General features: G+C 36.6%; 2 protein-coding genes across 7 annotated transcripts in view; one reads left to right on the top strand and one right to left on the bottom strand.

Annotated features, from left to right (window-relative positions):
• The window catches only part of Rok (Rho associated coiled-coil containing protein kinase), a 30393-nt gene extending 27170 nt beyond the window's left edge, over nucleotides 1-3223 (bottom strand). For all 3 annotated transcript variants that reach the window (XM_089630934.1, XM_089630933.1, XM_089630932.1), the window contains exons 1-3: nucleotides 3070-3223; nucleotides 2474-2715; nucleotides 434-2392 (exon numbers count right to left, since the gene is read on the bottom strand). In XM_089630934.1, the coding sequence (XP_089487060.1) occupies nucleotides 434-2392; nucleotides 2474-2660 (2146 nt within the window). In that variant the 5' untranslated portion in view covers nucleotides 2661-2715; nucleotides 3070-3223. The remainder of the gene's footprint in view (nucleotides 1-433; nucleotides 2393-2473; nucleotides 2716-3069) is intronic.
• Nucleotides 3224-3343: 120 nt separating this feature from the next.
• Nucleotides 3344-16682, top strand: part of LOC149424672 (uncharacterized) — a 37042-nt gene continuing 23703 nt past the window's right edge. The window contains exons 1-8 of one of the 4 annotated variants that reach the window (XM_089630927.1): nucleotides 3344-3575; nucleotides 3876-4141; nucleotides 4562-4766; nucleotides 6822-7200; nucleotides 8355-8602; nucleotides 9960-10190; nucleotides 10270-10461; nucleotides 13666-15657. In XM_089630927.1, coding sequence (XP_089487053.1) covers nucleotides 3876-4141; nucleotides 4562-4766; nucleotides 6822-7200; nucleotides 8355-8602; nucleotides 9960-10190; nucleotides 10270-10461; nucleotides 13666-13827 — 1683 coding nt within the window. In that variant the 5' untranslated portion in view covers nucleotides 3344-3575 and the 3' untranslated portion in view covers nucleotides 13828-15657. Of the gene's footprint in view, nucleotides 3576-3623; nucleotides 3762-3875; nucleotides 4142-4561; nucleotides 4767-6821; nucleotides 7201-8354; nucleotides 8603-9959; nucleotides 10191-10269; nucleotides 10462-13476; nucleotides 15658-16682 lie in introns of those variants that run through there. The other 3 variants (XM_089630928.1, XM_089630929.1, XM_089630931.1) reach the window with 3 other exon arrangements.

The following is a 16682-nucleotide window of genomic DNA, read 5'->3' as shown; positions in this document are numbered from 1 at the left end:
GTTACAGTTCTCAAATGAGTACGCAGCTTAAAAGGTCATGGTCGAAGAGACTGATTGCACAAGCATAAAGTTTAATATGTATATTATTGCTTCAATGCATAAGTTGTTATGAAAACCATAAAATCATAAGTAAATAAAAAGATAAGACAGTAATTATGAAAAATAAAAAATTGGTAAAAGAAAAGAAAATTGAAAAATCCACCTCGAAATATTTTATCCATTCGCCCTGGTGATGCATGCAAAATATAAAATAAAAACACGGGTATAGTAAAGATAATACATATGCGTATTACATACATGCTTTGTTACGAATTTGATAAGAAATAAAATAAAAATATAAAGTGAACAACAAAACATGATTATCTCCAGCGTAAGATGCTCAAAAATACAATACATATTAAGTAGACAATGAAGGGGATATTATATAAAATACCTTTGACAAGTTCTAGATTGGCCTCTTCCTTAGACAGCAACTGCGAGCGCTGCGTGTGGTGGTGCGCGCGCACTTCCTGCTGCAGGCGCTGCTGGGCCGTCTTGAGTTCCAGCGCCAGGCCCGCCGTCTGCTTCTCCTGCAGGGCCAAGCGCTCCACCAGCTGGCGCTCCGATGTCTCTGCACGCGCCAGGCGGGCTAGTACACGGGCCAGCTCCGCCTGCGCCGATTCCAGACAGGAGCTGGCCTCTTGGCTGGCCGAGCCTGCCTCGCTGCGCGCCCGTCTCTCCGCCTCCAGCTCTTCCAGCAGGATGCTGCGCTCCCGCTCCAGGGCCAGCTTCTCTGCGCCCAGGCTAGCCATCATGCCCGAGGTCTGCTGCTCACCAGCCTGCTTGGCCACCAGGAGTTCGGTGGCTTGCTTGCGTAAGCGAGCTGACATCTCGGCTTCGTTCTTTATCCTTTCCTGTAATTCCACTAATTGTTTTTCTAAGGAATTGATTTTATCGTTGTGATGTTGGTTATTGTTCATCTCTTTAGTTCGTTTGCTGTGCTCCTCCTCGAGACGGCGGTTAGTATCGTTCAGGAGGTTTTCGCATTTCCTGCGAAGTTCACTTTCGGCTATGATTTTTCGCTCCGTCTCCTTAATATTGTGCCTGAGAATGGCCATCTCCTTTTCTGACATGGCGAATTTCTCCCTCATCTCCAATTCATGTCGGGTCAATTCCTCTAATTCATTTAACAGAGTGTGATGCTTTTCTTCTACCTTATTTCTAGCACCTCTTTCCCGGTCCAATAGCTTCTCGAGTTGTAATATAGCTTCGGTTCCTTGAGAATTGCTATTATTGACATGATTAGAAGACACTGAATCCGTCCCATCCACTTGGGATAACACTTTTGGTATTTTATCACTCTTAATGGTACACAATTGGTAGTCCCCATTATAAGTGAAACCCACAAATGGAAGATGGTTGCCGGCGAAAGCTTTAGGAACGGGAAACAATTCGTCTAAGGCATCCACTTTATCTATATCGTCAAAGTTGCGAGAGTCATCGTCGCTGGAAAGTTCAGGCACCACGGGGGGCACGGAATCTCTCAGGTTATCGAAACTCCACTGATCATTGATAAAGAAAGGATGCTCCATGATTTCATCCACATTATTCCTTCCCAGACGTCTGGTTCTGTCGGTTAGAAAACCCCTAATGAGGGATTTGGCTTCACGGGATATTTCTACATCCTCAGGGAAAGCCAGGGAATTTCTATGGTCCATGATTTTACCATAAGTCCCCACCAAGCTGTCCGCATAGAAGGGAGGGTCACCGATGAGCATCTCATAAAGGAAGATGCCCACGGCCCACCAATCGCATTCGCGCCCGTACACACCCTCTCCATTCTGGGACTGCAGCACCTCTGGGGAGATGTAGTCGGGAGTGCCCACGGCGTTGGAGGCACGCACCAGTCCGTCGGGCCCCATGCGCATGCACGTACCAAAGTCCGCAAGCTTCAGGTGCCCGTACTTGTCGATGAGCATGTTGTCGGGCTTCACATCTCGATGCACAAAGCCCATCTTGTGGATGACGTCTAGAGCCAGAACTATTTCCATGGTGTAAAACTTGGCCCACTTCTCGGGAATATCGTAGTTGGACATAAGGCTAACTAAATCACCTCCCGGCATATAGTCCATCACCATGTAGAGGTATTTGTGATCTTGGAAAGCAAAATGCAATTTTAAGATCCACTCGGAATTAGCGTGGGCCATGATGTGTCGCTCCTCCCAGAAAAAGGTGGAGTCGGAGCGCTTGATCATCTCCACTTTACTCAATAGCTTCATGGCGTACACGGAACGGGTAGACTTGTGTCTCACTAACTGAACTTCACCAAAAGCACCACGACCAATTACTTTGATAAGGTCAAAGTCCGTCGCTTTCATTCGTAAATCACATATCTTCGACGCAAGGGCCTCATCTGCAAGAAATAAGAAAGGTAAATAAAACAATAGCCGAGATGTGTAGAATTGACGAGAGCTTAAGAACTTAGAGGACTTACAGCGGCTGGTGTAGGCCTCCACATTCTTCATGCGGCGGATAGCGGGATGGTCGCAGTCCGCGATGAGAGCCGTCACGGTGTCCAGCAGACAGTCCACATTGCCCGTGGAGCGCGCGTCTGTCAGGTGCTCCTCCAGTAGCCTAAGGCGCCGCCTGCGCTCCTCATCAACCGTCTTATCCATCCTCATTGGTTTCTTCCTCCGCACGCGCTACTAGCTCCTTCTTAATGACATTTTCCTGAAACTGACGGACAAACTGACGTTATACACAAACACGCGAGATGAGGTCATAATGTTTATTCAACCAGTGTACATTGACGAAAAATGCGTTATCAGCGTACGACAATTCGCGCAAGACCACTTGTAAACGTTATAACACTAGCCTTATAACTATTATTCACGATTACTAGTCAAAGTATTGCCTACAAAACACGAAATAAAGGTTTACGTTCGTGACAGCCAGGCTTGTAAATTATATGACAGTCACAGTAGAAGGTGGGTCCTTGTTCGTTATAAACGGATTCACTGACCGCAATTGCGAGACTCTAAATGCGCAATTTGTGTTTGAAACTTATATTTGAGCAACATTAATCCTTACCTATCCTCCGTTAAGATTGGAAACATAAAATGTGTACAGAATTATCAAAAATTTCGTTACTCCGAACCGCTTCCATCTAAACCTCAATGAAGTTCGCCGAAGATGGCGCTCTGTCCGAGCTTCGCTTTCTTCCGCGCCAACTTCACTCACTTCACTCTACTTCACTCTACACTGCTCTACACTCATACATGCTTATATATCCACGTGCATCCATACATTCACAAATTCACGGTCCATAATATTATATTATTTTATTATCTATGGTCGTTTATTTTCTGACGTTTCACCCGCCGCTATTCTCACAGTTATACATATTATAATATTATTTATATTCTCCAAACAAACGATCGAGTATAGGAACAGGGATAAAAATAAACACAAATATGACGTTTTTCACGAGCTTTACTTTATTCCATATAACCATTTATTGATGCTTCGGGTTCCAGCTATATCCATATGAAATTCAGTTTGCTTATTCAAGGCTCAATTTGGTGTATTAATAGAAGGTAATAAACATCATATTTTGGTAACCAAATTCATTTTCCTGTTTAGAATAATAATCTTAATTGTTTATCAGATGGTTTTGCGTGGTTGAAAGTTTGCAATTATTATGTCAGAGAACGGGAAACCGAGCATTCAAACAATTTTCCGTGTGATTCACTTTCACATATTCTAATAATTACACCGAACTGGTAAATAAAAACATAAATATTTTTTTTTAAATATACACCGCTTCATTTAGTGATTTTAAAAAATAATTGCAAATCTAAAATATGTCCTGAATCACAATTTTCCACCAACTTTAGATGGCTGCCAATTCCTCTTGCGATTGGCAAATTTCTTGTAAAGAGATAAAGGAAAGGGGAGATTACCTGTTGCGCTCGGGACAATGGGCAGACTGCAACTTCCTGGTGGGCTCGGAGCCCAATCAGGTGCAGGTCAAGGGCCACAAACTCATCCTTGCCATGGCATCTCCCGTCTTCGAAGCAATGTTCTACGGTGGGATGGCTGAACGAAACGACCCAATACCCATATTAGATGTTCAACCTGACGCCTTCAAAGCACTACTAGAGTAAGCATTACCTCAGGATATTTCATTGGAAAATGATCAGCATCCATTTATATTTCATTTCATCATAGTTCATTTTATTTACATGCTTATTGAATATTATAAAATTGTAAATTGAGGCCCAATTACAAAAAAATGTTTAGAGAAAATATTGTTAATGTATCAATAATAATAATAAACAAGTTTTAGTAACATGTCGATAAATAACCTTAAAATAGGTTCAATCAATGTTTTTTTAATAAATTTACTCTAAAAAACAGGATACAGCACAATATAATTTTATCATCCATTGTTTCGTGTGTTTATATTATATAATATATTATTTACACAAAGCTCTTTTGTGCTTTATCTTTATTATGGTGTGTGGTATGTTTATTAATAATGCACATTGTTAGTTATTGTTTCTTTTGTATATTATTTCAGATACATGTACACTGACAATATAAATATAAATTCCTTTGACAAAGCGTGTGAACTATGCTATGGTGCCAAAAAGTACATGTTGCCCCATCTAGTGGAGGAATGCACCCGCTATCTGTGGTCAGATCTTAATCCCAAGAATGCCTGCAGAGCGTACGAGTTTGCAAAGCTTTTTGAAGAACCAATTCTTATGGATAAATGCTTACAGGTATATTATCCTTTTGCTACAATTTAATTACTAATTATTTCGACTACCATAATACGGGCGTGTGTCTAGTGTGGTAGTCGAAAAGCATGTAAAAACTGTACACATTAATATTTCATGAATAAAGAAAAAAAAAAAATTATAACTTATTTCATATTTGATGGTGGATTTTTGATAAATCATTCGATATTGTATTCAAATATTTGGAGGAAACGAATAGATTTTATTATTTAATATTTGTATGTTTTACAATAAATATACAATGTTTACATGTCGTACAGTATTAAACAGTTAAACAAAAATAACCTTTCTTCACCATAAAGAGACGAGGCTCTTGTGTTTCGTAAGGAAACTCTCGATGTCCCGAGTATTCTGTGGGGGTTTCAATTCTGTTTTTTTAAATATATGTCTTACTAGCACATGCCTGCCAAAGTCGCAGGATAGTGTGTGATTTATTAATTTAACCAATCAGTTCCAATTATGAAATAATTCTGTTAAAATATTACGTTATATCTCTTTCTGAGTTCATTGAACAAAAGCCAAACTCACAGACATTGGAAATTAGTATTTTTGATATGTACAAAAAAAGGAGAATTCAACTTGCAGAAATGTACAGGATCAATGTACCCTCTAAGGTGTGTGGATATGCGGTCGCACATCTGTTAATTGTCCGCACACATGTTTTCATCTTCCGCACTCATCACCAAGTATACACAAGATATTTTATGATGGCTTCGCACCAAATTATGTTACGCATTTAAAACAAACACTTGTGTTATTTTATTCGTGTTTCATTTTTTTTATACGGGAGAAGTATAAACTCTCTCCGTTGGTGTGGCTGTTTCATTGTTGTGTATCTGAGAAACAGTGCCTACCCTTCTGAGCCGATACATAATTTCCAGAAAAATTCGTCAGTCATTAGTTTGTTAATACCCTGCAACCCTTATGGGATGCAGAGATGTGCTTTATTTCAAATAAATCCATTTCAAATGGAAATGCAAAATGGGTATTTTCCATTTTAAATGCTTTTCTAAAAACCATTTTGCATTTTAAATGCTTTTCTCAATGCATTTTCCGTTTTAAATGCTTTTTTGCAACATTCTTCGTACTATCTCCACTCATCTTTTTTTCATAAACCCCAAATATCAGTCTGTCCTCAACCTCGCTATGAGAGATAATTTACATTTGTCAAGTTGCTCCCTGGTAGGAACCCTGGCAATTGAGTGATACCATTACAAAAAATACTGAACATGGGGCCATGACGCTGTAATATTAAATGTTAGATAGCAGTTTCTATGTTTTTACGTTGGCAACATTAGTCCCGCGCAAATTTTTTGTTGTCTCATAATCTGTAGTCGTGGTGTTTTTGGATTTACCATCATCTAATATGTTTGTTCTACATTGATGTCCATTATTAAATGACAAAATTGTTTAAACATTCTATAATTATTTTAATTGTTTGACCTTAGAAACCATTTTGCATTTTCAATGCATTTTGAAAATAGGTATTTTGCATTTTTCATTTGAAATGCTTTTCTAAAAACCATTTTGCATTTTGCATTTTAAAATGGTTTTGGGTACCCATTTTGCACATCTCTGATGGGATGGTAAGGAATATAATATAACCTGAGTAAATAAGGAGTTAATGTGGTTCTTACAATCTATTTTGAATTTATTAATTGGTATAGTTTTTATGGTTGCCGATAGCGTACTAAAATATTTCACTTCTTTGTAGAATGATCTGTTTTGTTTTTTTTTTTGTAAGAAAATAGTTTATTTAAACCCTACATATTTTTAAAATATTCATTATTATTTCATGGTACATTATCTTGATTACTTAATGTTATATACGCATGAGTGTGTCATTTTGTGTGTATTTGTCCTCTTTCTTCCTTTAACATCTTGCACAGATAAGTTAATGGGCCGCACACCAGTGGAAATATTATGGGTAATGTTGCTCGAGATATCCATAAATCCACACAGGAGAAGGAGTTGACTGGAATTATATCAAATTCAACACCATATTTTTTGTTTATATCTCTATTTTTTTCATTACAGATAATCTGTACGCAGACAATGGAGGTGTTATCCGAAGTAAGTTTCGAGGAGGTGGAGATTGGCACGGTGGTCACCGTATTTGCTCAGAACTATCTCAACATTGAGAGCGAACTGGAGCTGTTTGACGCGGCTGTCAGGTACAATAACGCACAGACCTACAACCTCACCAATCCCGCGCCCCTCATGGTGCACCCCGTGCTGCCGGCCCTGCCTGCGCCCCCGCCCCCCTTGGTACCTCCGGAGCCACTCGAGGGCAGGGGCGCCCCGTCCGAGGGACCCAGCGAGCAATCTGAGATGGAGCAGGCTGCTATTGACCTCGCCAACTCCACTGATAGTCCCGTGGTCGCTTGTTCTAACAAGAATCCTGAAAGTACCTCAGGTGTGTACAAAATTTTTTTATGCATAAATCCAATGACATTACAATGCTCTTTACAAAACAACTATACCCGTTATTGTCTCAAAATGATCAGAAAATGTGGCAAGTAATAAACACTTTTATATTTCCAGTAAATTTTTAATTCATAATTTGTTCATGTGTGACAAAGAAACACGTTAAAAGAATACTTTTGTATGAACAAAATAGATATAGGACTGGGCGGTGTTTTCATATTTAAAAGTTGCAGCGAATACTACATTATATATTGAAGATGTGATTGAGATGACAAGATCGTTTACCCTAAGACAAATACGAAACACTGTATAAGACGTACGCATACGTACGCGCACATACGGTTTGGTCTACTGCCAGTAAATACTTATGTGTTGCTATGTTTGCTTTCTCTAATGGAGCTTAAAATCTTCAGGAAACAATCTATTTGTGTATTTACGAATTAAATGTTTTCCTTGACTTTTACTGGTGTTTTACGTGTAATAGAAACTGTCTCATCACACAGAGGGCATTTTGCATTTATGCAATTTGGTTAGGGATAGCACACATCCGCAGTGTCCTCACGCAATGCATGACTGATTATTACTAAATGTATTTTAAAAACGCATTAAAATTAACAATTTTGTAATGTTTTTAAAATAAATAAACTGAATTCAATTGAAAAAATTGAATCGACTGTTTAGTACTAAAACCACTAATTCAAAATTACGACAAATATGACCGTATCTTTCGCTTGCCACTTTTGAGATCTCTATATCATGTATGTATAGTTTGTAATGTCATTGCAGAAATCAATTGGTTTTTGTAAAGCTTCCTTTTTTATTCAGTGTTCAATGTACGGAAATGTAAAAATATTATAATTGTAAGATTTGTGAAGCTAAAAGTATTTATTAAAAAGATATTTGCCTCGGGATCATTGTCTTTCAAAATCAAACATTTTTAATTTTAGAGACGATCAGAAATTTAACTTTTGAATGACCTCCATTTGACAATTTACCAATACCTGTAAATCAAAAGAAATACACATTTCAAATACAGAATTATTAATTAAAATAAAATAATTTTGGTGACTCTTCATATTGCTCCCACAATCGACGTTCATGGTCCTGTTGCTGAGAGCTCCGATGTAACTTTTTGTTTGGCAGACACTTGCCAGCAGCAGCCGCAGCCTAGCTCCAGCTCAACCCTCACCATCCGAAATGCCCTGCAGAAGATCCGCTTCCTGACACTGACTCCGCAACAGTTTGCCTCGGGGTTATCGCGCTCCTCGCTGCTCAGCCAGGCCGAGGCCTTTGCAATCCTCATGAACATCTCCTCGCCGTGCTGCGGTGTGCCCATGCCGCCAGGATTCAGCGCAACCACGGAGCCGCGCCGCAAGGCCCTCTTCAGACCTGTGAGTATGTCGCCATTTGACTCACTGCATGTCTTGCTTGAGTTATTATTTGGACTTTTTAATTATTATTTTATATAATCGCTAAGTAGATAATACACTCTAGAAAAAAAACCATTTAGATTTGAATGGTAAACGATGTCACCACTGCCTTAACTTTACACCATCCAAACAAAAAATCTTGAATTTACACAATCATTATTTTCATACCTCCTATTTCATACAGATGGTTGCCATTAGAGAGGGAATGATATTTTGGCATGGTACTAAATCCTCAAAAAATGGCAACACCTTGAACATAACCGTACATCGCAATCATGAAAGCGTCTGTCACTGTCATTCCCTTGCTGTGTCACATGTTTGGTCATTAATCTAATTGATGTTTTGTAAAACTGTTAATCATAATTATTTGTATATGTACCTATGCCTTTTTTAGCATTTAGCAAGCTCTTTGTCTCTCTCTGTCACACTTGCCTGACATTGTATATCGCCACCCCATTCGAGTGAAATGAAAATTTCTTAAACACAGTTCTGTATTTGAAATTCGGTCTTACTTTTGGATTACAAAACACGCCCATATTGCATTTCTTGTGTTCGTTATTCTATGCTTACAATAATGTAGTTTTTTTTGTTGTGGCAATGCTTGTTACGGAAGTAATGAAGCTGTTTTATAATTGATTATGATTGTTTTTGTATTTCATTATCAGGTTTGTTGCAAATATGTAATTTGAATTTGTGTACCCTCTTTAACAACTGGGGCTAGTAGGGGCTGACAAGAAACTTCAATAAATAAATAAATTTTCGCGTAAATTATTATTTACGTAAATAATATTAAATATCAATATTTTTCAAAATCTTAAATGCAGAAAGTTGTTGTTTATTGTCATTAAGTTGAATCAAATGTTTTTTTTTTTTTAAATTTGGATTAAAAACGGTAGTTGTAGGTAAAGAATTACTGAACATGTTATTATTCATTAACTCCTTCTTGTTCCGTGTTTTAAACATATATACTCACCTTCTATCTGTGAATGACCTAATATCTACCTATTAAATGTAACTGTTGTTAGTATCACCTAAACTAAGTGCCGTTTTAGTTTATTCTCCTAATGAAGTCATAATAATTTGTCATGAAGACAAAAGTCAATTGACAATGCAACAAGTTTATTTTACATATTTACAAGATACATATTTCAATTTGTATATGTACAATGTATACTTGCAATGAACCTTCTATCAATAAAAATTAAAAAAAACCTTTTGTGTTGCCTTGATTAATAATTAATTCAGTTTGATTATATTCAATTTTTTCTAGCATTGTTTCATGCATTTTGGCAGTATTTAAGTGAATGATTGGTTCCAGGTGAGCTTTGTGGTGGACAGTCCGAGCCCTGTGCTGGGGGAGCCAGCGGTGGGCCCCCTTCCTGCCTCGCCGGCGCTGCCCCTGTCCCCCCACGGAATGTGCCCCAACCCTCGTGACAAGTTCTACTGCCGGCGCTCCATCGTGCACCAGACCGACCGCCTCAATAATAGCATTCTGGACTGCTCCGTCACCTTCACCGTGGATAGGAACATCTGCGTCATCGGCATACAGGTATGTTATTTCTCTGTGAGTCACATAACTTAGTGAAAAGGTCTGTGTGACTTAATAGTGTTATGGTTTTGTTGGTTAGGTTCCAACACAGGGTCTGGGAGAGGACCCCCTTGCCATGCCGACCAGCGGACAGTACTCGGAGCTGCTGTACGCACACCTGTTGGACGCAGATGGGTCTCGCCTCACGTACACGCACTACACCTCGCGTGTGCCCTACCGCTCCTTGCTGGAGATCACTTTCAACAGACCCTTCTACATACAGAGGAACAAGGTACGCACTGCCATCTATGATCCTTACTCCACTGTATGATCTTCACTATTTCACTCTATCCTGGGGGTCTAGCACGATCAAATTGATAACTTAACAATATCAGATCAATAGGCTTAACTGATGACGATTTTGTATCCATTTCCTGAGCATGGTTGTGCTCGTTAGGCATGTCGATAGCCAAGCCAATCTTGACGATGAAATAAATAAGAAATCACCCTACGATGGCAACACTGGCGGTTATTGTCTATGGATCAACATTCCCAAACGTCAAACGACTACATACTTAAAAATAGATTGACAATGTCAAATAGAAATATGTACACTCACTTTATTTGTCTATGCATTGGCAGTCTACTTGTACTTTTTGATAATAAAAAGGAAATTAATTAATCAATGAGGTCTTTACTCATAACTCGTGATATTCAGAACAACTTTCTGAATTCTGTTTCTCCAAGCTCGAACGGATTCAATTGATCACGTATATGATGTCTTTCAATTCTAAGAGCTTCATTAGAGTTCCTCCTTTCATTAATAAGCCAGTAATTTTGCATAATGAATGACATTATTGGAAAATTTGTGCATATTGACAGTTAACCGGAGCTCAATGACAGCCAAGACACAGCATTTAATTAGACGCTTTATGTCTACAGGCCGTCGGAATATTTTATGTCAATATTGCTGACCATGCTCGCACCACCTGGTAACCATAGATAAAGGATTTAGCCAATATCATATTGACGTAAAGGGTTTTATCGATCTCTACCGTGGTAAACCCCCTGGGCCCTCTTAACATATTTTGTAAACCCATCTCATTGGTAATTTCTATTCTTCTTTTACCCAAAGAACTATATATACTACTAAGCCCGTCGTCCCACAGGTCGTAAAGCAATCGACATAAACCAGATGCTGTAAGACCCTTCACAGAAAATTTCCACACCGAACTGCGCTGCAGACCCTTACCTTATTATAGCAAACGAAATTTTCCATGCAGGGTCTTACATCACTCGGTTTATGTCGATTGCTTACTGACCCGTGGGATAACGGGCTAAATAATATTGTTGAAGAGTTGCAGTACTTGGTTCTTTGAATTAACACACACATACTTACAGCTTTTCTTTGTATCCTGGGAATTCTTCTCAAATTATCCTTAACCTTTCTCTATTCCTACTGATTTTTCCACCTAGATTGTTTTCAAAACTGAGCTGCTGAAATCACTGAACAGATAATACCTTTATGTGTGATATGAAAGAAAACAGATGTCGTCAACTCACCTTTTGACTTTAAGGCCCCAGATCGGAAATGTATCTATTGAAGAAAGAATTTTGATATTTTTAAAAGACCAATTACTTTTCACCTGAAGTAAGGGAAATTTATCTATGACTTCTATTGGTTCGTCTCTTGAGTGGTGGAAATCAATTCCATTGTTTTCGTTCCCGATTTGTTATTATTATTGTTAGTTATATCTAATTTCACAATAAGTTGAACTCGAGTGCCTATCAGCCATGAAAAATTTGTACCCATTAAATACCGCAATGGCCGATAGGAACATTCAAAACATACGAGTTAAACATACATAGTTTCGTGAGGTTTTGCATCGTAAAAAATGTTTCTAGCTTACTAAAATAAATCGTATTCGATTGACAACAAAATAAATGAGTTCTTGCTTTTCGTTTCGTAAAGAGCAGCCATTTAAAAATAATCAAAGCAAAGTTACTTACTGTGTCATTCTTCAACACACCCGCCTAAGGCGCAGTTCGTGTAGTTTTCTTTGTTTTTTATTGTGAAAAACACTTATTTAGCTTTACGAAAAATATAATAAAACTTCTAGAATATTTTCTTATTCCTTTAAAATATTTTTTTATAACATGAGAATAAAAAATAAATTTCTCTGAATATAAATAGCTATTCTGGGTAGATTAAATACTATTTTTATAAATATATAAACTTGATTTAAGATTTTCACGGCCAAAAGTATTTTTGTTATTTGTTTTTGGGGTATTATGCCGTGTTGCGCTAACTCCTTCTTTAGCCAACGTTTCGGACAGCATTGCAGTGTCCATCATCAGGGCAGATGTCTTATTTGTAAATAAGACATCTGCCCTGATGATGGACACTGCAATGCTGTCCGAAACGTTGGCTAAAGAAGGAGTTAGCGCAACACGGCATAATACCCCAAAAACAAATAACAAAAATATATAAACTTGTTATCGATGGTAATTTATAAAAACATATAATAAAAACACATAAATTTTTTAATTTTTTTTTTTACAATTACGTATAAAAACATAATTTAGCAAAAAAACAAAATTACATATTATGAAAATAGAATCATCTGGCGCACGGCGAGCCGTGTGAATATTTTATGTCGGCACACGACTAAGGTATTAGATCACAGAAGCTTGACGTTCCAAAGGTTAATAGAATTTGAATTAAAAATAAGTCAATGCTTTTTTCACTCCAAATGAGGTTCCAATCTAGCTATTGATTTATTAATTGTTTTGTGTTTAATTCGTAGAACTCCATTTATTATTTTTTTTTTAATGTTACTATTACATTCTGCAAGTATTTTAGTTTTTTATTATTGTGACACAGTTTGAAAATGGCCTTGAATGCCGAAACAGCTGTCACAATAATAAAAAATTAATATTATTATAACATTATATATTTGATTTATTAATGTAAATCAAATTTAATAATAACATTATTATATTTACATTAATATTAAAAAAAATAGCTATTGATTTACAATTGCGGAAGTTTTTCCCATGTTTCCAGTACTGCATTTGCTACAAAGCGTTTTCATATGTGTTTCATATGTGAAGATTTCTTGAATACCAGGGAAATTATAACGTCCAAATAAAATTTTGATAGTCTCAATCAAGTCACCCCTCTCTTTTAAAGTTGGTAACTTTAGTCCTAACTTCAAGTAGCCAGTCTTCCAAAGATCTTTTTGTGACTCTTCTATGTACCCTCTCATTATGTTTGGTTGTTATGATTGTACATGGTGTATGGCAGGTGTACAAGGTGGGTGTGACCTTCAACAAGGTGGGCTGGTATCCGCTGGGCGTGTGCTGCCAGACGGTGGTGTGCGACCAGATCGTCTTCAACTTCGGGGTGGGTCAGTCCAGCGACTCGGTGCGCGACGGCCTCATCAGATCCATCATCTTCACCTATTAACTTATGATTGTACATGGTGTATGGCAGGTATACAAAGTGGGTGTGGTGTTCAACAAGGTGGGCTGGTACCCGCTGGGCGTGTGCTGCCAGACCGTGGTGTGCGACCAGGTCTTCTTCAGTTTCGGAGTGGGCCAGTCCAGCGATTCTGTGCGCGACGGCCTCATCAGATCCATCATCTTTACCTATTAGCCGTCACCGCCGCCATTATTTTTATGCCATGTGAAGCTGATAGCAGTTCAAGCTAAATATCAGAGCTCTACTGCCATCATAAGCAAAAAGGCAGCTAGAAATTTGCAAAAGTCACATTCTGATATAGGAGACCTTTCATGTTTATCAAACTATTATGTATAATGAAAAGTACACCAAAATGTGACTTTTGCAAATTCCTAGCCGCTCTTTTGTTTATGACGGCAGCATTGTATCGACCATGATTTTAGATTTTTACAGACAATAGTGGTTTTTTTTTTTTTGAGTGTTGATCAAAAACTTTAGATTTAAAAAGACAGTTATATAATTGACAAAACATTTACACAACATATTGATGAATTGATTAAGTGAGTGCTGCTGTTTTATTGTTTTCTTTCAATATTTTGTTATAGGGAGTAAAACTGCGTATGACATTTAATAGGGATTGATTTTAAGGCAATTGGAAGCATTTTTGACACATCTGTTATTGAGTTATTGGAAATATGCTGTCGAAACTGGGGATAAGTGAACAGTATCAGGGGTCTCCAGAATTACAGAAGGTTACATAGTTCAAATCTCAGTAGGATCTCAATAGAAATACATACATTTGTTTGAAATTCAATTTGAATGCAGTTCCTACTAAATGAATAATTCACTAGAATAGTTATGCGAAATTATTCCCTGTAGTAGTTAAAAGGACCGACTGACTAAATCTGATTTTCCCATATCCTTAGTATTTTTGATATTTTATAAGTTGAGGAGAATACTATATTATATGTAACCAGCTAAGTTTTTACAAGATGTATTTATTTAGTAATGTAGGTAGAGGCAGCATTAGTGACAAATTAGCTATTTTAGGAAGTTAGTGATATGCTTTACTTGGAAATATTGATCATTGTTTATATAATATGTATGTATTGGACATTAAGTTAGAGTGAAAGTTTATGTAAAATTAAAGCATAGTTGTATCACATTTTAATACTTTATTTTTATAATATGTAAAGCACTTTTGAGAGGTAGATTTGTGACTGAAAAGTGAACTCTATCTTAGATTCACCTGATCTTTAAAAATAATCATGACCCATTTGTGTGCAGTTTCATGGTTTAACCACTCGAGCGACGGGTTTTCGGTTTCTATTTGGCCATTCGATTTAATTAATATCATTCCTAGAAATATTAATATGGAAACATATGAAACTGTTTACTGCGGTTTAAATCAATTTAATCCACCTAGATGTCACCGTCTATCCCATCTTTTTAGATTCTACAAATTTGGCACATTTATGGCAGGCGATCGCTCAAGACGTTTTGGCAAACTTGCCATATTGTGCTAAAAATCGTGAGAGTGGTTATATATAAATATGTAGTTGCCTTAAAACGTGTTGCATTTTTGTAAAAGAAACCATTGTGTAGGTACTTTAAATGAAACCTTCATAATTCTAGCATTTAATTTGTATAATATTGTGTAATACGGTATTACCGCTGCTCTCTGCGATATGTAATTCAATTGGAGTTATTGGGTGTTGAAAACCTTGTTACAGGCATTTTGTTTTGTTGGATCAATACACCTTAATAATTATTATATGATGTGAAACATTGAACAGCAAACGTTAAATTATTTAAATAAATTACAAATGTATATAAGTAATAAGTATGATTGTGTAAACTTTACGAAAATGATTACGCATGTATTTATAATAATATATGTAGGTAGTTATTAAACTATGTGTACAATGTTGATTCTGGAAAACGCCTTCATACATTCATAAATGACACCCAATTTAATGTTCACAATTACTGAAAAAGGAAAGAATAAAAAAATTCCATATTAAATTAGTATTTATTTCGTAACATGGTTTTATAAAATTGAATACAATCTTGATTATTAAATAATAATTTCTAGAAGTTATTTACATTCTACTCTATACACCAAACATTTAAGTTACCTCCTTCAATATACGCTAAAGTAATTCTGTGTTTCTTGTAAATATTCAACAAACATTCGTCAGAAAATAATCAGCGTAAAATGCGTAAGTTTAAAAATGCTTATGTATTTTCATAAAATTGATATTGGTCTCGAGGTAGGAAAATACTAATTAACTGAATTAATAATGTAAAACTCATTTAGAACATCCCAATACTCCTTATGTTCGGCCAAATCAGCAATAATAAATTAAATTGCGTGATAAATAAATTACTTGTACCAACACAAACAAGACCAACTGTTTGGTTATAATAAAATAAATAAAAAATACTACTTGTTTTATTTCATTACTACATACATCAATTCTTTTCGAATTATAATTATATATAAATTAATTAATTCATATTAACGTTCACGATGCTCAAGAAAATCAAACCCCGACCAAATATTTTACATACCGAAAAAAGAGAAAAACGAATCCAATCCCTAACCTCTGAAACAAATCAAATAAACTAACCATAATACCACTGCATTTATATGAATAAATTGACGATTTAAATGTAAAAAAACTTCAAACGACGGGCATTCCAAATACAAGACGAACTTTATATTTGATTTCAATTGACATTCAAATGTATTTATAGTACATATACAGAGTGTCTAGGGGCAAAGTGAGCTAACTAACGGGGGGGGTGGCGATTCTACATGATAGTAGAAATAAAAAAGATATATTTTTAGGTAAATAAAAATGATGGAATTTCGAAAAAAGTTAGTTATCTTTTTTACTTCTAAAATCATGTAGAATAATTCCCCGTTAGTTAGCGCACTTTATCCCCGGACACCCTATATAGTTTGGTCCCGCCAAAGTAATCGATTCAAAATGGTTACATTTTTTTGAAAAAAATTTATGTTTAATGATGTAAAATTTATAAAA

The sequence above is a fragment of the Hesperophylax consimilis genome, chromosome 4 (genome assembly GCF_061612785.1).
Source record: "Hesperophylax consimilis isolate HC1 chromosome 4, BYU_Hcon_1.0, whole genome shotgun sequence".
Lineage (NCBI taxonomy): Eukaryota > Metazoa > Arthropoda > Insecta > Trichoptera > Limnephilidae > Hesperophylax > Hesperophylax consimilis.
The sequence above is the reverse complement of the archived record's forward strand: the minus strand, read 5'-3'. Positions and strand labels throughout refer to the sequence as shown.